This window comes from Narcine bancroftii, chromosome 1, assembly GCF_036971445.1.
Source record: "Narcine bancroftii isolate sNarBan1 chromosome 1, sNarBan1.hap1, whole genome shotgun sequence".
NCBI classification, from domain to species: domain Eukaryota; kingdom Metazoa; phylum Chordata; class Chondrichthyes; order Torpediniformes; family Narcinidae; genus Narcine; species Narcine bancroftii.
In genome coordinates this window covers 4,845,204-4,867,016 of record NC_091469.1, presented here as the reverse complement: position 1 = coordinate 4,867,016, position 21,813 = coordinate 4,845,204, and the positions used below count along the sequence as shown (strand labels likewise).

Here is a 21,813-nt window from a genome sequence, read left to right as displayed (position 1 = left end):
CAGGTACCCAGTGCCCCACATTACAGGACTTCTCCGCCAACTTCCACAGCACACGGGTCTTCTCCAAAGTGGACCTCGTGTGGAGATACCATCAGATTCCGGTGCATCTAGATGATGTGGGTAAGACAGCCATTATCACCCCTTTTGGCCTCTTCGAGTTCCTGCATATGCCCTTTGGTCTACAGAATGCGGCTCAAATGTGCCAGTGCCTCATGGATGCGGTTAGAAAAGACCTGGACTTTGCGTTCATTTACCTGGATGATATTCTCATTACCAGTTGCAACCACGACGAACACAAAGCCCACCTCCACACACTCTTTGCCCGGCTGGCATACTTTGGCCTCACGGTCAATGCGGCCAAATGCCAGTTCAGCAAAGAGACCCTCCAGTCATTGGGGCACACTATTTCAGAGGCTTGGGCCGTGCCAGCGCCAAAGAAGCTAGTGGCTGTTCCCCAAACCCTCCGCCCTGAAAAGCCTCCAACTTTTACCATAGTTTCATCCCCGGAGCCGTGTGTGCCATGCGCCCATAGTTCACGCTCATGGCCACCAAAGAAAAGACTTTATTGTGGTCAGAGGAGGCAGGCAGGGCTTTCATCACGACAAATGAGACTCTAGCCAGCACCACGCTGCTGGTGGAGCCAGAGGCACACTTGGCGCTCTTGTGGACGCCTCAGCTATGGCAGTGGGGGGTGGGTTTCTGGAACAGTGTATCGATGGACAATGGCGCCCGCAGGCCTTTTTACAGCAAGCAGCTGCGCCCGCCAGAGCTCAAATACAGCATCTTCGACCGGGAGCTCCTGGCGCAGTATTTGGCCATCCGCCATTTCTGCTACTTCCGCTGTTCACAGCCTTCATGGATCGCAAGCCCCTCACTCAAGCACTGGCGATGGCCGATGATCCATGGTCCGCCAGACAGCAGCACAACCTCTTGTACGTGTCTGAATTCACGACTGGCATCCAACACAGGGCCGACAAGGACAACGTAGTGACAGATACACTCTCCCGTCCAGCCATCAACATTCTCACGCCCGGCCTGCATTACGAGCAACTGGCTCAGGCACAGAGGAACGGTGTGGAGACACAGGCCTTGCGGACCAGCATCTCTGGCCTCAAACACAAGGTTGTCCGGGTGCCCAGCAGCCCGGACACATTGCTCTGCGACGTCTCAACAGGCACGCCTCGCCCGGTTATCCCGTCGCACTGGAGGGCGAAGGTCTTCAGTCTGGTCCATGACCTTGCTCACCCAGTGGTAAAGACAACCGTGTGGATGGTTGCGGAACAGTTTGTGTGGCACGGGCTGAAGGAGGAGGTGGTGGAACTGACCAGGAACTATACCAGGTGCCAGACTTCCAAGGTCTAACGACACATGCGAGCCCCCATTCAGAACTTCGACTCAGCAGTTCGCAGATTCCAACACATCCACGTTGATGTTGTCGGGCTCCTCCCGGTGTCCAAGGAGGCTCGTTACCTCCTCACGGTGGTGGATCGAGCCATAAGATGGCACAGTCGTGCGCCAGGACTCTGGTCAGCCAATGGATCGCCCGTTTCGGAGTCCTGGCGCACATCATTAGCGACAGAGGGGCACAGTTCATGTCTGCCCTGTGCACTCAGATGGCGAAGCTCCTGGGGGTCAAGCTCCATCACACCACAGCATACCACCCGCTGTCCAACGGGTTGGTGGAGAGGTTCTACAGGCACTGAAGCCATCGCTTATGGCCAGGGTCTCTGGACCAGACTGGGCGGACGAACTACCCTGAGTCCTCCTCGGGATTAGGACAGCACCCAAGCTGGACCTGCAAGCTTCAGCAGCGGAGATGGTCTATGGCATCCTGCTTTCCCTGCCGGGTGAGTTTTTAGGCCCAGACCCTGATGCCACGGCCACCAACAAAAACCTGCTGGCAGACCTACACAGACGACTGGCCTCCCTAGCTCCCCCACCACGGCACTTAGCCGTTTCATCTCCCCAAAGAGCTCGACTCGGCCAGTTTATTTTCGTGCGGAGGGGACCACAAGGGTGCACCGACCGCTACAGCAACCATACGAGGGGACATACAAAGTCTTGCATCGGTCCGGCAGAACCTTCACCCTGGACGTTGAGGGGCAAGAGGAACTTTTTATGGTGGACCGCCTGAAGGCGGCCCATCTGGACTTATCACAGACGGCTGCGCCCAAGTGCCGGGGCTGGCCGCCGAAGTGACAGGACGCCGAGCCAGTTCTGGGGGGGGGGGGGGTTGTGTGGTGGCGCACATCCTCATAGCAAACCGGCCCCGCATGTATCGCCACGTGATGGGGCAGCCATGGGGAAATGGCGTCGTCAGAGGTTTCTCTCTGACTCCAGCACCGCGCCCTGGGCAGCGATTATGATGTCACAATGTACCAGGTGACTGAGCTCATGCTGCCTTTAAAGGGGCGCGCTGAATTTGAATAAAAACAGTCGTTAACGACCCTCAACGTGTTTTCTTCCACTGCTCACATCCCCACAAAACAATATTTACATTTTTACAAAGAGATTGGCTGAAGTAGAGTTCCTTTATTTTCTGACCAAAAAAACTAATGAAATCCATTCCTCTTGCACCTTATATTAGTTTCATATTGCTGGCCAGATGCTAGTATTGTAAGTTTAGCTAAAGGTGTGGCTAATTCTGAAATGTAAATCTCCAGTACTATAAACTGGAATGAAGTCTGGTTCTGAAAACGTTTGCTGTATCCAAAGCTCTCTGCTATTTTTCTCTTTGAATTTTTTTAAATAAAAAAAAATTGGAAACTACCAAAAGCTTGTTTGATTAATGAGGTTGTGTACAAAAATAGCAAGATCCTATTTCACTAAAATGAACCGCTTCTGACCAAATGGATCTGTATTTTCTCATTCTCCCTCTCCAGCTGGTAGGTAATCACCTTCAAAGAGACCAGGTTAGGGTGGGGTGAGGAAGGGAGGGTGGAGGAAACAGTGTACAGGTCAGCATTTCCAGGTCTAAAATTTCATCCTGCTTCCAAAGCAAAGGCAGCAGTCCAGTTAGAGTTTGACCAGCAGTCTGCCCTTCTTCATCGCCATGCTGTTCTTGTTTCCTGACAGGATATACGGCGAGCATTGTGCAACCTATGAAAGTGCCTCCCTGCGGAAATTTCACCTTGGGCGAACTGACACAATTCGCTCGGCCTCTGTCGAATCCTCAGTTTTTGTGCGTGCCATGGATAACCCGCAGGAACAGGTACTTGTACCTCTTGAAATGCTACATTCCTACCACAAAGAAACCCATTTGGGTTGAACCATTATTAGCAATTAGTACTTGATATAAAGTGTGATCTTTTTTTTTTAAAAAAGTTTTGATAAAGAGAAAACTGTATTCATATGTCTATCAGACATAGGGGTATCCTGGAGTTTCATTAACTTGATGCCATGAATCAATGCCTGTTCATGAAGAGCCAGAGATGGGATTGAGACACAAATGGCGGAATCAGGTTAAATAGTACATTTACTAAAGGAAATGTCAGTGTTGTGGCAAATAAACAAAGTGAGGAATGATCTTTTGCTGAACCCAGCATGATGGATCAAATAGCCTTGCCCTTGCTGCCCAATTTTATACTTTTATTACTGGATGTTGGGGGAGAAGTGTAGGCATTTAGTCTGTCTGCTTGCTGTTCTGTGTCCTGCTTCCCATTTCTCCTGCTTTTACTGCAATGCAAATTGGAAATACAGCAGCAAAGCTGCCCACAAACAATACATGGATTGCTTCAGTGATGTGGTGTCCATACCAGCCAGGATATGGAAAAGAATGCCCTTGATCCCAAAATCATTATTTTATAAAAATCAATTGCATTCATTTGAGAGCTGACCAGTGTTCAGTTTAAGATGTCGCCACCTTTGATGTTGCACTGCTTCAGAATTGCACTGATGTGGTAACTTAGATTATGTTGATAACATGCAGACTGAGGCAAGACTGAAACCCACGGAGCTGCAAGTGACACTCAGTGCAGTACAGACAGACAGTACTTGGTGGGGCAATAGTTAGCGTAGCGGTTAGAACAACTCTATTACAGTGCCAGCAACCCAGGTTTAAATCTGGCTCTGTCTGTAATAAGTTTATATTTTCTCCCATCATCTAAAAATTGCAGCATTGGTAGGTGAATTGGGTGTAATTGGGCTGCATGGGTTTCATGGGCTGGTAGGGCCTTCTACTCTGCTATATCATTAAAAACTTGAATTCTGCCAAGTTTTGTTTGTGAATCTGATGATACTTTATTCACTCAAAGGAGATGGATATTTCTGAAAATGTTAGCATTCATTTTCCATCGCAAATGATTCCTGAATTAAAGTAATGAAGTCAGCCAAATGAGTGCTTCAAACTAGGTAAGGACACTAGATGTCCTCCTTTTAAGATCAATTCTTGGTGAACCACATGGGATTTCACAAAAGACTGTATCGTTAGCATTTCATTCGCTGAAATGTCTTTAATTCTGGATTTACTTAACTGAATTTAAATTCCCTGTTTGCCATGAGTACATACCAGGGGTGTAGGTTAATTGGGCAGCACTGACTCATGGGCTGAAATAGCCTGTTACTGTGCTGCATGTCTAAAAGGTTGCCCACCCCCGGGTAAACTCTTGATGCTTCTTCAGTGATCCAGGCCTCAGAATGCTGGTCCAATAACAGCTGCAGTGCCTCCAAGCTGGTATGCACTGTTATTTTCTAAATGCTTTCTAGTGCGTGTATTTTTTTTCAAAGTTCCCTGAAGTAGTTAAATTCTATTGTTTAATCCTTAGGCTCATGTATAATCTATGGCTTACTGTGGTTAATTTAATCAATTTGCTATAGGAATTCAAATCATTGTACTAGGGCAGCATGGATCCTGACTCTGATGCTATCTATGGAGAGCTTGAAAGTCTCTCTCTTGGTACTCCAGTTTCCTCTTGGAAGATATAGCAGGCAAATTGGCAACTGTAACTTGCCCCTTTGTATTGGTTAATGGTACAAAGAATCAAAAGGAAATTGATGGGCTTGTTTAAAAAAAAAAATAAGTTGAAGGGGAGTGAGGAAATAAAGACAGGAAATGGGGCTAATGGGATGGGTTCTCTGGGAGCTAAATGGACTGAGCATCTCAGCTGGATCAAGTCCTATCATGTGTGCTCTTTCCTAACCTGGAGCAATTAGCACAGATCCTCCAACCTGCACCAGCTCCTTGTTCAACAAGGTGTCATTTAGAATATCACCCTTTTTCAAAGCATTCCATGGCCCTGCTGCTACCTCCAACTGTTATGTTCATCAACATTTCTAAATTTCTAGGCCCTTTAATTCTGGTTTCTTGTCCATTTTCATCTATTCAGTATAATGTGCCTTCAATCATTCTGATTCTGTCCTTGAACATTGTCACCTGCCTCTCTGACCAAACTTTTGTAATATCTCTGTACATCCCAGTCTAATAACAGACTTCCATAACTCTATAAATATGAGTTCTTGTTTCCTCCCTACTCAGTTGCTGAGTTGTTTGCTATCTGTTTTTGGCTCTGCAAAATAATGTTTTGTTCATTCTGCATTTTTTCTGTTATTTTATGTTTAGAAACAGAATAAAGTGGTCTTGTTGAGAAAAGCTGTCCAAGCACACAGAGCTTGCACAGACCTGGTAAGTGAAACTATTGGTGCATACTCAACATTTTATTCCCAAATTCCCCTTTCCTCTACCAATAATTGTTAAATTGTAACAACAAAATGGCTCAACACCCATCCTTTGTTCCAGTAGTACATGCATTGTTGGACAGAATGGGAAATGATATGGTGGTGGAGAGTATTAGCAGGCTATATTGTTTAGTATGGCAAAAACAAAGGAGGCAGTGGTGGCAATGCATATTAGCAATGGGCAGTTGAACATTTAAAAGGGGATGGAGAGGTCTGGTGCAACTGGTATAGATTAGGTAAAGTAGCATTGTATATTAATAGTTAATAGTTTTATTTTTCAGGCAATAAGAGGCCAAGCAATTGATAGACATTTATTGGGCCTTAAATTACAGGCCATAGAGGATCTGGTTCGAATCCCAGAAATCTTTATGGACACATCCTATGCTGCTGCCTTTCACTTCAATTTATCAACCAGCCAGGTGAGTCATTCTGCATTATTTAAATACAGATTCTACCCCTCTTTCCAAGTTCTCAATAGAAAACAAAATGGAAAGTTTGAATTTTTATTTGTATTGCAAGTTTGGGATACCCCAGTGTGTTTCAAGCAATAAAGCAGTTTTTTGAAATATTGTTGTGAACATGATCAAGAAAATTGAAAGAACTCTTATGCTTTACAAAGTTTATGCCTTGGGACCAAAGGATATAGATTCTAGCATTTCAATTGTGTTCAGCTTGTAGGGGCTTGAATGTTGAAAGCTATTACCCGTACTGGAAATGATGCTTAGATTCCACTGTAAACTGACATTAATGTTATTGATCAGAATGTGGGGAGGTGAGATGATGTTGCAGATAAGGAATCAAACTGCACTGTGAAGCCAATGTACATTCGTGGGTAGGACTCCTGGTTACTGATGCCAAAAATTAGGAATTTTGGTGAGCTGTGTTTGCAAGTTAATGAACCTGGCGTTGACTCATCATAGGATATTTTTAGTTTGAGAGTGGCCTTGCTTCTGCTTGGGTTGTGATATTTTAAATTCTATGGTTAATGTCCTGATTACCAGGAGATAGTGGCATTGTTTAATCCTGAACCAATCATTGGAGTGATCAGTTTTTGTCTTTAGCCTCAAGTTGTGGAAAAAACGGCAAAGGAAACCATGGCAGTAGGTAGAGAACAGTTGCTTGAGGGAGTGAAGGGATACTGACAACCTATACTTTTATGGGTAGACCAATAATGAAGGAACAGCAAGTCTGAAGTGACTTTATTATTGTCCTCTGTAGGTTCCAGCCAAGACAGATTGCCTGATGTGTTTTGGGCCTGTCGTGCCAGATGGTTATGGTGTTTGCTACAACCCCATGGACAACCACATCAACTTCTCAGTGTCTGCTTTTAACAGCTGTGCAGAGACCAATGCAGCTAAACTCGCCCACTTCTTGGAGCAGGCACTAATTGATGCAAGAGATCTGCTTATGCAGACACACAGCTCAAAACTCTGAAGCTGCCCGGTAATGAAGGTGGATGGACTCGAGTTGCCCTCAGTGAAATCCAGGCATGAGCATGCGATTTGATTGTGTTGTGAGAGTTAGCCAAACAGCATGATGTCTTTCCTGAGGCACTGATTACCCAGAGAATGTGGGTTTTTAAAAATCTTTTTAAAGATTTCTAAAACTAATAATTTTAAAGAGAAGAAAATTGGAAATGTTGCCATTATCAGATGGAATGTGCTCATTTTTCCCTCAAATTTGATTCCCTTCCCAAGTGACCACTGCTGTCCATACATAGCCTCAGGTGCTCTTCCCCAAATGTGCCAGTTCCAAGCAATAATCCACTTAATGTCCTCTCCTCATCCATTAACACTGACTAATCACCAATTCACTAGCTAGAGTTCAGTAATAGAAATTCAGATTTCCCTTTCTCTCTCTCAGGCCCTTAATTGTGGCCAATTGTCTCTCTTTTTTATATCTGGGGAAACCTCATTATCTGCTTCCTACACCTGACTGAGATCCATATACCAATATCAGAATTGTAAGCATCAGCTGGTTTTCGTTATTAAAATATAATTAGATTGCTGGAGCATAAAACAGCTCACGGTTGTGGGGAAAAATTGAAGTATTCAAAGTAACCCTGCACATCCCCAGGGTGGTCAGCAGGTTCTAGTTATCCAAGGGTATAGTTCATGCTATATGTAAAATTCTCTGAACTGCAGATTTATATATTGCCAGTGAATTGTTTTTGTAATTTTTTTATTACTGTATTAGTTCACCAATTGTACATTTGAGAGTAGGTTATGTTGAAACTCCATTTATTTAGCTTGTTAAGGGATGCAGAAATCATAAATATTCTTTGGCCAGAATAATTTCTCGCATCCTATTTTTGCAACCAAGAAGCTGCAAGCTGGGGCAGAATATGAATTAATGTAGCAATATACAGAAATGCATTTTAAATAAGTTTCTAATGCAGGATGAAAAGGAAGTACATTACAAATCAAACAGCATGTTATAAATTCATTTTGATCTTATGGGATTCTGCAGATTTTATAACTTTCAAAAGAGATTAGACATTTCTTTGGTAAAATATATAGGGCTTATAGGGAAAAGGGGAAACATCAGTACTGGGCAAAACAGTTGAATGCTTTTCATTTAATGTGTCATGAGGAGGGACCTACAATATAACAAAGAATCAACCACCAACTCTAACTTTAAAAAAAAACAGTTGCTTAAAATCAATAAATTAGGAAAATCATGGAAGACTGGTAGCCTTAATATAAATGCTAAAGTCAAACTGCATTGGGCACCCGGTTTCTGTTGGAAGTTTGTACTGTGCTTCTAATGCAAAAGCAGATTAATGGTTGTATTTAGTTCACTTATTTAATATTAAGCCATTTTTAATTTAAAAACCACATACCTTATATTTGGTCATCCTGGTCTTAAAGGAAGCATTCTATGAATTTGTATGCTGTAGCGTTGAGGCTTTGTGCTTAAACAAAAATAGGGAGGGAATAAGCATCTAATTGTTAATGAAGTGGAGAGCAAAAGCAAGTTATTTTACCCAGAGGACCTTGCAAGGTTGCCAAATAAATAAACCATTTGTAGCCTCTGAAATCTGCAGATTTTATGTACTTGTATTATTTTTCTTTTATTCACAAAGGTGTATTTTGGGGACACTATTAGATGAGGCCTTGGGTGCTGACCAAGTTTCAGCCATATTTACAGAACTGTCCTCTTTGTGCTTCAGACAATTGCAGTCACTTTCTATCATAGAATGTGGAAAAATTGGACTCTCTCCTCTCCCACTCAACTTTTACATGATTAAAACTATAAATTCTGCTCAGTTACGATGCCTTTAATTATTTTTGTGACCTATCACATGAAAGGGATTATTTAATGCTTATGGAACTGATCAGTTTGACTTTGGTTTAAAAAAAAAATACTGTAAAACACTCCAATCAAGTAATAGCTAGAGAGAAATATTGTTCATCAGAACTAGGACCCTAAATATTTTTTCTCCCACAGATACTGTCTGACCTGCTGGATATTTACAGCATCTGCTATTAGTGTTTTACAGTTGACTATTCCTTGCCAAAGCAATATTTGAATTTGTATCCATTTAGTTTGGCTACATTTGAGAAAATGTTCAGTAATTGGCCTCTAATGTAAAAGATTTAATTGTGATAATGTATTTAACTGTTTAGCAATTCAATCTTTGAATGTAATAAAATATTTAAAGATATATTCTACTAATTTTCAGCTGCTTTGAGTAAGTGCTGTTCTCCTCTATTGTGGTATTTCTTCAAGGATCAGTCCAAATGTGCTTCTATTTCTGTGCTTGAATGGTGAAGGAAGCTCCTGGACTGGTGTTGCTGCCAAGTTCAAGAGCATCTTGGTTCGCGTAGAAGCCTCACACTTGGGAGAGATCGTAACCTACAGTGCAGGATACAAAACTTCCAAACACAATAATTTCCAATCCTCCATTAACACCTCTTTACCTTCATTATAAGCGCAGGTTGAAAACAAACCAAAACCCTACCAACTTGTCTCTATAATCTCCCCACCTTTTCATCTCTAAAACAGGCAAAGACCACAGCAACGAAAGGAGTTGGCACAGGCAAGAATTGTATTTCCATAAAATACAATTGGAACATTGATGCACGTTTCCTTTAAAGTTGATTCCTTACAGACGCTTAGCCAGCTTAACATCATTTATAACCTCCAAATTAGACAGTATCTTGTTCTTATTCCAGAGACACAAGAGATAGAATTTTACAAAGAGTCCAATTCCATTCTGATTTTTTTTAAAAAGTTAAAGCAGATTGGTAATCAATATGGGTACTAATACTGACTATGTTTAATGCAAATCAATCAAGTTACTTTATTTTGCTGACAGTGAGCAATATCTCACATGTAGGGAAGTGAAGAATTTTTTTTTGGGGGGGGGGGGGGGGAAGAAATATCTGCATTAACAACAGTGGTAGTAACAATGTACTTTGAGCCAAAATGCCAGTCTGGTATTTTTCATTCTCACCACAGAATTTCTGGCTTTAGTAGAATTTACTTTCATTTAGAAATAAATTCCTCTCCCTCTTAAGTACGAGTGAGCAGAGGCTTCAATTGCATCTGGCTCAATTAGACTGAAGTGCAAGTCTAAATGCAGACCATGGTCTTAGTGTGTAAAAATGTACTAGAATATTAGGGACTTGAAGAGCAGGGAATTGCATTGCTATTTCTATCAGCCAGCATTTGTATGATGAGCTAAATGACTTTCAGCGCTGTTGTTAAAAATCGAAGTAGCTACATTACTGGGAGAGTTTTAATTACTGCACAAAATAGTGCGATGGGGCAACATCAACTCCACCCCAACCAATCTGTCAAAGTGTACAATTCAGATGTACAAGAGAATTATCAACATCCATCAAATATTTTACATGTATATAACTCTATTTAATCCCAAAACAGATAAACAATGGTCAAAAAAAAAACAAGACCCTAAATAAAAAAGTAGGAAATGGTAGGATACCAACCCATCTCCAAAAGCAGGAGGGGTGAGTAAAGGAATGATAAAATAGAGGGTTGTGAATGTGCTATTAGCTTATCTTAGAAATTCAAAGCTGGGCTACACATTCTTCCTTTGAATCACTTAAAGAGACCTCATTCTTTAATAGTTCAAAACAAAGCTTATTGATTTTTAAAAAAATCTTGCACACCCCATTCAGTCACCCAATTTTTCACAAAATGGCATTTAAGTGAATATTCCTATTTTTGTGTGCAGAGAAGAGTCCATTCTCTTACATGGAGGAACCCCCAATATGAGAATACTTGTGACTTGCACATTCTGTGCTGAAGTGGAAAAAGTGGCTGCTCTATATATTGAACCAAGGCCGACACATCTAGTTTGAACATAATCACAATATGTTGGCAAAGAGACTTCCTAGATTGAAGATTCCACCACCTTGCCATCCTGAGGAGGGCAATTCTCAATGAGCTTCAGAAACCATTTACTTCAAGGTCCAAATTTCTGGAGTATTTACCAAATATTTTTTGTTTGTATTTAACTACTTCAGCCTTGGGTTTGCATATACATACATCCAAATATTCATGATAAATTCAACATGGAATGTTAATAGAATAATCTTTGTAAAAGAGGGGAGATAATCCAACCAGGTAACCATCAACCTTCACCTGTGTGCCTCTTTTTCAATCCCTATCCCTCATAATATAGAAATTGATTTTAGTTTACAAATGCAGTACATAGCATATAAAAGGTACAGTGCACCATAAGGCAATCACATTGTGAACACCAGACAACAGAATACAAGCCAAACTACAAAACCGTGCTACATCTAGAGGAAGCACTTTTAAAAATAGCCCTTCATAATGTACCTGAATAGCAATTACATTTAGATTTTTTAAATTGAAAAAACAATAACATTTACAGATAGCAGACAACCATAAGGATCACAGCTTAATTTTTTTTACTGTATCCAAGAAAAATTATTACAAATTCTTATTCAGAGATCAAATTCACTATAACCACCACCCCCAGTCTACCTCACATATTTTTGAACCATTGATCTGTGAGCTGCCAATCATCCATTCCCAACTTAGAATTCATAAATTCTACCCATTGTCCTGGATATTATTTGCTCTGAGCTGAACTTCTGATCATTAAACAATTTGTCTATTCTTAAATTAAATGACTTCATTTTGAACAATGTTATTTTAAAAATGAAGAAAATCTGCACTTTGATCACTCGGTGATAATACTGCTCTACACTCATCAAAACACCAAGGATATTTGAAGTGATGAGATGATGCTTGGACAGCATTCTGCCAATTAAACTAGCTTCAACTTTTACTGCAAGATCTAAAAAGCAAGTACATCAAGGTTTTATATTTTCCCTACCATATTTTTTCCAATGTACACTTTACATACAGAAGCCACTGGGAATATACAAGATCTAAAAGAATGAAGTGTCAAGTTTAGCATCAAACAAAGACGCAACTATTGGTCAAATCTGAGGTTTCAGTATTTTAAAAATATAACTCAGTGAGCAAGGGAAACCAATTTATCAAGAGGACTAACGATTCACACACACACAAACCCCACCAGGAAATGGTTAAGTAACTTGGCACTACTGAGCAACATCAATCGGGCTCTGGTGGTCAACTTAGCCTCATTAGTTATTTGCTCTATAGCATCCTGATTCACTGATTCCTTCCATGAAGCACTGATGAGTAGTTTCTTTGTTTGTACTGGTGACCACTGGCATGTTTAAGACCATCAGAATTCCTGTATTTTGGCTGTCCATTTTGTTGTAGGTGACGTTGATAATTTTAAAACTTTAGGGACAGATGCAAAGCCACAGAAAGGATCAAGAAATGCAGCCAGGAGTAGAGATCAACTGAATAAGCACCGACTAAGGAAGAGTACACGTTCTACCATGAGCTTCTCCGCGTGCCACACAGAAGAAACATGATCACACCCCCCCCCACCCCCCCGCATAGCACCTGTACAAGACAGGCCTTTTCAAGTTTAAATGAGATTAAACTATCTGGATTAAGTATTACTAACTTATTCTGGAAATTCACTCGAAGCATATAGTCCTTACCACAGACTATCTGCTAGGTGTGAAAGTGAGAATAAATAAGCATATTTGTGTGAAAGATTTTTTAAAAATCAGTGAGAGAAAGTGTTCTCCATTTCAAAATACATGATGTCATCCTTTGTTGATTCTCATTATTTGTCCTCACATTTTAATGACAGATCATACAGAGCATTTAATCTGTTACACCATTTATTTCCTTATAACTCATTTCACATAGCTCCAGTGTGTTTTTCATAACTACAGCCTACACTAGGGCTTATTTGTCGCATCAGTTAACCTAACCAGGACATCTTTGGGATGTGCAAGGAAACCAGAACACCACAGTAAACCAGTCATAGGGAGAATTCCCAAACTCCACAGCAAAGAATCTAATTCTAATCTTAATGTTCCACTTTTCTCTTTTGCCATGACCCCCTTTCCAGAGCAGGAGTTCTATCAATGCTAGAATTAATCTTTATCTAATCGTCAATTCTTTGTGTTCACTGCTCAGTTATCTAGTTGTGTTTGACACTATATTGTTTCTCTTCAACTTCAGTTCCGGCCTTAGTACCTAGATTTTGAAACACAGGAACCATTCAGTCAATAAAGAACTGACTTAGCACTAGACCCAAGTTTCTGTGACTCCTTTTATATTGAAAACCCGTGATATTCCTGTAGGCATGACCCATCTTCGGAAGCCGGCTTGCATGTTTACACAACTCCATGAGTCAAATACGCGCCACCACTGAGACTACCTACCGAGGTGGATCGAAAATTGGCAAGTCTAGGCTCCCCAATCCAACTTGCGATTCTTTTACAGTGCTCGAAAGGCAGATAAAGCCTAGCTTTCAAGCTCCGTAATAGGGGCTACTAAATCTTCATGGTCCACCATCAAATCACCTGGTAGGAAACATGTCTGCTTCCATTATTACAGACAGAAGATAACACGATAGTTCAATAATTGCATAAGTGAGAAAACTCAATTATGAAGTCAAGTTGATCACGTGATAGTTGTACAAATTGGGGTTTCATTTGCAGAAGCAGACAGCACTCTCCATCCTAAATAATTCAAAACTCCACTAAGTTGATTTGACATAATGTTTATACTTGCTACTTTGATTTTAATTTCCCCAAGATACTCAAGTTTATTCATTAACAAGAAAAGCATTACCAATATAAGTGTATATCACACCAAAATGAGAAATAACTCAAAACAAAAAAAGAAACAATGAACACCATTGCATGCCTCCATCAATGACCTGACTACCTTCAAGCAAAACCAAAGGGTCACTTCGCACACGCCACCTCAGATTTAAAATTTAAATCAGTTTTGAATATACTGAACATTTTATCAGGTCAACAACAAGCTCAAGCTTGACCACTTGATGGCAACTGACTACCAGCGTACAAAAATTGAGAGAAGGGCAAACAACTTTTGGAAAATTCCACTTGTACCATGCAAAAATAAAATGTCCTCCTCCCAAAACATCTCTATGCAATTTCAAACACCTTAATTTCCAATTATTTATTTAAAATGATAAATGTTACATAAAAGGAATTTTTTAGAAAAAAATCAAAATATCTGTTTATTGTATTTTGAAATGGTAAAAAGTTTTTTAAAAAATCATGATTCTACCTAGGTACGAGCCAATACACTAACAACAATCTGTTATGGATATTTTTTGGAAAAAGAGACCTTTCACTAGCAATGGTTTGCACATCAAGCAATTGACCTGCAATTTTAGTCACATAATTATTTGCTGCAGTACATGCACTCTGTCAATTCATCCCTTCAAACAACATTGGTTTTGTCTTGATAATCAACCTGGATTCGGAAACAGCAAAATAAGTTGTATTGTTCTAAGGTGGAGCCCCACACAATTCCCCGTTCCTTCAGAAAGTACGGAACTAAAAAGATTTATCAAACTGACAACTAAATAAAAGAATTAATATTCCCATTAGGTTACTAACATGTAAATATGTCATGGGATCAAATGAATTCCTCAAATCCACAAATATGTGGTTTTTCATTAATATTACATCTGTAAAAGGATGGCTATCAGGTGAATGCCAAACACTCAAGCATGAACAAAATTTGAAAGCCCATGTTATTTGTGTTACTCCGGTCATGGAACCAAAATCTTCAAAAGTAAGTAAATGCCCTGTTTAAATTTAAGAGACCAATTGGTAACTCAGACTCAGATGATACTTTTAATGTTGGAACTATTTGTGGGCAGTGATGGTCAATGTCTTTACTGCTCAAGAACTGCATGGGAATCTAGAATGTACCTCAATCCCAGGATATTCTATCCTAGCACATCTCATTAAAGAAAGAAGGAAATGTATTTACACAGCATTTTTCATGCCCTTTAGAACATTCTAAATCTTTATAGCCCATGACATGGTGAGACTGTTGTTTAAAAAAAAATGCCTGGTAATTTTCATACAGCAACATCCAACAAACATGATGTCTGAATAAACTTTGTTTCTAATTAATATTAAAAAAGGGATAAATGTTGGCCATCGCACTAGAAATATTCCTCCGACCCTTTTTCAAAACAGTCCTGTAGAAAATTTGGCATCTACTTGAGAAACCAAATGGATGTTTTAGTTAAATATGTCACTCAAAAGTACAGCAGCCCCTCAGTTTGTGCTTAGGCCTCAAGAATGCCAATTGAACCCAGAACCTTAGTAATTCGGAGGGAAATATGTGCCATAGCTAACACAAGGCAAAAGCACTTGCTGTGAAGTAAAAACAGACATGACTCACTGGTACTTTGGTAAAAGCAGGTCCTGGTGGTTTTCGTTTGGAATGGCCATACATGATTCTATTTAAGTGAAATATTCAGTATTGTCTGTGACAATGTGAAATGATGCTTCTGATCTACTTATGTTAGACAAACATAAGAAAGATGCAAACCATATCTCTATGCACTTGATGAAACGAATTTCAGAATTAAAAAGTAGCCTTGCTTCGATTCGAGAATAAAGTCTGCACCTTGCCATTGCAGCAGCAGCAAGATTAGGGTGCAATTTGAGGTCAGTTTCTGCACAGATGAATAGATTCGCATAATGCAGAGGTCACCCAAGACTATCATATATACAATTCTGAGACAACCAAATCTCTTCAATGTCTCTACTAAAAGATTCAGGTTTCTTTAGCATTAATTCTGGTCCCAGATAAAGTGCCTCTATCTGAAATGCACAAAATTTTGCAACTGTCAGTTTGGCAAGAAGATTTGAATTTGAACAATAAATTATCAAACAAAAGGCCTAGACCAAAGATGCAGAGAGCATTAGAAGTTGGAGGGAAAGGAGAAAACACTGTCAATCCTGTTTCTGTGCAGCTCAGTGATGTTATTGTGATAATGTACATAAATAGCCCCTTTACATGATGTGGAAAAATTGCTAATTTCTGCGTAGCCAAAGAGTTCTCAATTGCCACATTATTCATCACAGATAACTGTAACCAATGATAAAAATAAACATTGTATTTTCTCATTAATAGTGTCTTTAAAAAAAGATTTTCCTAAAGTGCAACATGATCCCTTATAATATTTCTGGCTGCTACAGAAGTAACCTTAGAATGTCAGATACCTGATTAACAGTTCACAAACTAAAATCCTCCTTCTACTTCAATATTTGTTTTTAAACCAGTGTCATAAAAATATCACTTTTCTCTTGCAATATCTCATTCTCACACAATGTGAAGTATGCCCCTTCCCTGCTGCCTTTCTCTAAAGTAAAAATCCTATTCCTGAATCAGATGCAGTAACATCACATTTGACTGGCACTGTGTGCGTGCTTCATTTAAACTGGTTCAGTCCAGTACCCATGTGACTCTAACATGCAGTAGAAAGCTTAACAGCAAGCTATGTCAATACTGACTGCAATCACAGAGGGTGTCTAGACTGCTGCCATACATCTCAGCTTGCCTTTGTCTGTCTTCCAAAAAAATAATGAATTTTCAAATGACATGTTTTTGTTGCTGTTGATTTTCCTTTCCTTCAAGATCCGCACCACAGTCCTGCCCCCAAGTGAAAGATGCCATTTTTGCATCACTGCATCTTGGTGCCCAGTTTCCGTTGTCTGTTTCTGAGGAGAAAGGGGAAAGATGAAGAAAATATTAAGCACATTTTTTTTAATGCATTAACACTGAAGTCTACATTAGGGAATTCTTAAAACTCTGTAGTTGATAAAGAATAAATAATATGCAGAGAGGAAAGAAAACCAGTGATCCATTATTATCATTGAGTGGAATGGAAATTTATAACAGCGGCAATAACTTGCACTTAGAGTGCCTTCTGCTAGACCATTAAACAAGGAAAGTTAACATATTGCTTCTACAGATATTAGAAAAGGTGACCAAAAGTTTGGTCAAAGTTTAGGGCAAGTTAAAAGAGCAAAGGCTTCAAGATGAAGAGATTTAGGAAGAAAATTCCAGAGTTTGGAGTTGAGGCAACTAAGGCAGAGCACCAAGGGACAGCTGCTGAAAACTGGCCAGCAATACATTAACAACATCAATTGCTTCACTTTCTTCTTGACACCACAACAGAAAAGTCTAGATTATATACTGGCAATGGTAAGAGAGTCAGGAAGAAAGTTGGTCAGTAAAGAGAACTAAATGGCTACATAATAACTGAAGACTAAGCACGTAAATGTTTGACAGAATAAGGAATCAGCATTTGGAATACACTGAGGAGAGATTTCCTTTACTCAGGAGGTTGTGAACTTGAAATAACTTGTGTTTAACCATTTGGTTTAGGCACTGAGAGAATCAAGAGCAATAGAGAAAGGTGGTAAAGAGTTGGTCTTAATGAATAACAAAAAAGTTTGGAAAGGCCAGTCTGTATCTGGTCCTACTTCTTATTAGCTACGTACGACATGAAAACGAACAAGTGAGGATTTAGGATGTGGCAAACAATGCAAGAAAAAATATACTTGCTCCTAAGATAAATACAAAGTGAACTTCACTTCAGATAATACTATGGGGAAGTACAGCACCAGCTATTTCTGAAAATGTTGTTCTGATCATCAAAATGCTGTTCATCTCTACGGAATTTTTATGATACTCAATTCTGATACTTCCCACACCAATTATCCATGGACAGTGTTGTTCAGCTGTTCTTTGCAACCAACATTATTATTTGTCAAATAATCCACTCTGGCAGGATAAGTAATTCTAACTTTTCAATCACATAGACCTATAGAGACTAATCACTGACCAGCCATCCCAGTTACTCGGTCTGGATAAGTACATTGGTCCAGGATGTATGGGGGGGTGGGGGAGGACTAGTGATTGCTAGGATTTTTCTCACATAGCCTTAAATAATCTTTCAAATTCAAGGTCTCGAGTGCAATAACCCTGGGAGGCAAATCAGGTTGCTCTCACTGCTCCATGCTGTACGAGCTACAGACCAGCAGGTACTTATTTGCATAGAGATCCTGAAAATGGTCTCAGGCGACTTGTAGTTAATATTTTAGATAATAATTAAAGAAAGAACATTACATTATATAAACTCTTCCATGATGTCAAGACAACTTAAAGAGCTTTAAATATATTCACTTTTGCAATGTAGAAAATACAGCAAGTTCCTCCTGCAAGCAATAACATGGTGACCAGATAACTGTATTAATGCTATTTCTTTAAAGAGAAATATTGAGAATAGTTAACTCTCCTATTCTTTGATCATGCCATAGTATCCTTTATATCTATCTGTGACCACAGATAGGGTATCTAATGTTTCATCCAAACAAAAAAAAAAACACCTTTGATATGAGGCATCTCCTCCATAGTTTCCGTACTCCACTAGCGCAATCAGCATAGACTGCATGCCGGTTTCTGGGCTGCAATCTAAAACCACCACCTTCTGATCCATTGAGCAAGAATCAGAATTTATTGTCATGAAATTCGGTGTTTTGTGGCAGCACCTTAGTGCAAACATACATATTCTAACTATAAGGTAGCACCAAAGTATTATCCCATTGAGGATAGAGGATAGTCTTTAATTAGGTATACACCATTAGTGATGTTATTTTTTTGCACATCTCCTCAAAAAGGATGATTGACCCTGTATTTCAGACACACATAACCAAAAGTGTCTTACAAAAGGCATTGTCTGCAGTCTTCACAAATAAAGAAGTCCTTTCTTCTTGTGGTTAAATAGGATCACTTGCAAGAAAAAGCTTCCACGATTTTTAATACAAAGACAAGCTCAAGATTTATTCAGATCGACTTGAAAGCCAGTGTTGAACATTTATCTTACCGTGCTTCTGACCTTGTGACTGTATACTCAAACCAGAGAATATTTGGAATCAGACTTGTGTCCCGTATCAGGAAAAATTCAGAGATTGGCCTAAATTATGAAGAAAAGAGAGAGTAAAATAAGTAGAATCACAATTTGTCATGAACAAGTGATGAAATTCGGTGTTTGCAGCATAGTGCAAACATTTTCATATTATGAACCATCTTACAACAACATATAGATTAAAAAATAGTGCACAAAAAGCAAGGCAGTGTCTTTTATTCATTGATTATTCAGGAATCTGATGGCAGCAAGGAAGAAGCTGTCCCTGTGCACTTGAGTGCTTTAGGCTCCTGTACCTTTTTCCCAATGGTGGCAGAGTGAAGAGAGCATGGCCTGGATGGTGGGGGTCTTTGAGGATAGAGGCTGCTCTTTTTAAAGACACCGTCTCATGTCAATGTCCTTGTTTGACTGAAGTCTGGTGCTTGTGATGTCGCAGGCAGAGTCAACAACCCTCTGGAATGTTTTTCTTGTCCTGAAATTTGGCGCCTGAGAAATAGCTTTGAATCACTGACATTTCATGCCAGCTCAAAATGCAATTACAAAAACAAAATGAAGTGCGTTCTGATGACCAGCACGTTGCTGCAGCTCATTGGTCACATCAAATGGAATATACTATTTCCTCCAGCCCCCACCTTCAATGGCTTGCTGGCTAGATAAATTGGTCACTCATCTTCATGCCAAGTCACTCCCAACTTCATTTCAAAATGAAGCCATGTTAATTTCATGTCATTTTCCAATAAGCCGCAATAGTCTGAACCCACATGATCAGATTGCTCAGGACCTGACGCGCCCAGATACTACATGTTTTTGGTTTTCTAGATAACCAGGAAGTCTGGAGCAGAGCCTCAATTAGTATGCAGACTGGGAACACAAAAGTATTCCTCCATCAGTGAGGTTCTCTTGGTCAGAAACGCCCCAGACTTTAGCAATTCCTTTCTACTTTTGGCCAGTTGTTAAAAATGAAGAAAACAGGAACCTTTCCCTCTCCATCCTGTCTGAGGAATGGATCCGAAGAAGTCTCACAAGCTCATTTTAGACACATCCCACTAAATTGGCCGTTCAGTCCCCTTGGATAGGAATGGGGGTTTGGCTTTACACACTTGACCACTCCTAACTGGGACACTAAACACTTCCACACTTGCAAGGAGCCATCCCTGGGGTTAGGACTGTTCTACCTTCTACTGATGATGTCATGAAGCATCAAGCGATGGTGGACCTGCCCTAAATCCTGATCAATGTATTATGATCTTATATTTGAACAAAATTAATCATGCATAATTATAACATAATTGAGCTTTATGTACAGCACAGTATGAGCCCTTCAGTCCCTGCTGCTGTTATGCTGACCTACATAAACCTTTATAAGAGACTGTGGGAAAGTGCTAGCAATAAATAGCAATAGTGGACAATTTTTAAACAGGATGGGAAAGTTGGTAGTGCTATCATGTACAATTTATAAATACCATGGGAAAAAGCGATGGGCGGACTTGCCCGCCCAGAATGTCATGCGACAGAGAAAGGGCTGTATATGCCCAGCTGCATACATAGAGCATTCATAGAGGAGTATTCTGCCATTGCTTTTCTCCCCCATGGTCTTTATAAATCGTGCGCTCTAGTGTTACCAATTTTCCCATGCTGTTTAAAAATTATCCGCTACTGCTATTTATTTCCTCCCTCTCCCTCCACAACCCCCCCCCCCCCCCAACTGCGACTTTCCCATGGCAAAGTTTATACCTACATTTTAATTATTTCTTCCTGCACTTGTGCAAAACCTTGGGTCATTTCGATCCCACAAGTGTTTCACATTTGCATGATTGCAACGCTGGCATCTGCAGGTGCCGGGGATTGTACTAGGGGTCGAGGCCGTCAATACCCAGCGTGAGATTACATCATCTGAATCTGGTGTTCAGCTGATTTTGCTTTCACATTTGCCACTTTAAAAGCCAATTAGCGGTTCATTCCTGGGATCACTTGCAAGTGTGAAAGGGACTACAGATACATCCAACCTTTTCTGCTGGCTGGCCAAAAGACACAGACAAGATTTCTGACATTCCAGTAATCCTGGTGCATCAACTGGTTAATGATGCCTGAACTGCTAATCTGGCCTTTTCAGCAAACAGTCTCAAATCAAGACCAATCAGAAAACAAACAAATGTCACACAAACCTATGTGCATATCTTCCAACAAGAAAACCCCACAAGTGAAAACACCAATTAAAGTAATTAACATCAGGTCTTCAAATATTCAGTCATATTAATGAAGTGCTCAAATAATTATCTACTCATCTTTACCTTTCAAGGCTGTTAATCAGGTGAAGAAGATATTTGCAAGACAGTAGGGCTGAGAAATGGTCCTAACCCACTACCTTTAAAATATTCAATGGAGATACAACTTGGAGAGAATGTAGAATGTTTCTGAAAAATACCATTCTAAATGTTTGTTCTAAGCAGAACATGTAAAGAAATCTGAACATTTGAAATTCATTCTTATCACCCCTACGTTAATATTAAAGTTCACACCACTTACCAAGAAGCTATCCTAGGAAATAGTGGTGTTAGTACCTCTTGTGTAAAGATAAACCAGATTGCTCCCATTATCCCACCAGCTACAACTCCATATATTACTTGGCTCCAAGAATGGTACATCAAATAGATTCTGCAAGACAAAACAAACATCCCTTCAGAAAAAAGCTGAAAAATCTTAGTGCATTGGCATTGTTCAATCTCTTGATTGATAATAGGTCCTACACCCCTGCAAAAGTATACATTCAATTTCTTTTGGATGTTAAGTCACATTTTTTTCCAATCCCTTTC

General features: G+C 40.0%; 2 protein-coding genes across 3 annotated transcripts in view; one reads left to right on the top strand and one right to left on the bottom strand.

Annotated features, from left to right (window-relative positions):
• crata (carnitine O-acetyltransferase a) overlaps positions 1–9,351 on the top strand; it is a 37,730-nt gene extending 28,379 nt beyond the window's left edge. Inside the window, 4 exon segments of the mRNA XM_069919597.1 lie at positions 3,076–3,211; positions 5,558–5,620; positions 5,955–6,092; positions 6,892–9,351. Of these exon segments, the coding sequence (XP_069775698.1) occupies positions 3,076–3,211; positions 5,558–5,620; positions 5,955–6,092; positions 6,892–7,107 (553 nt within the window). The 3' untranslated portion in view covers positions 7,108–9,351.
• Positions 9,031–21,813, bottom strand: part of dolpp1 (dolichyldiphosphatase 1) — a 28,817-nt gene continuing 16,034 nt past the window's right edge. Inside the window, exons 6-8 of one of the 2 annotated variants that reach the window (XM_069919577.1) lie at positions 21,527–21,655; positions 18,959–19,048; positions 9,031–16,787 (exon numbers count right to left, since the gene is read on the bottom strand). In XM_069919577.1, coding sequence (XP_069775678.1) covers positions 16,751–16,787; positions 18,959–19,048; positions 21,527–21,655 — 256 coding nt within the window. In that variant the 3' untranslated portion in view covers positions 9,031–16,750. Of the gene's footprint in view, positions 16,788–18,958; positions 19,049–21,291; positions 21,415–21,526; positions 21,656–21,813 lie in introns of those variants that run through there. The other variant, XR_011351927.1, reaches the window with a different exon arrangement.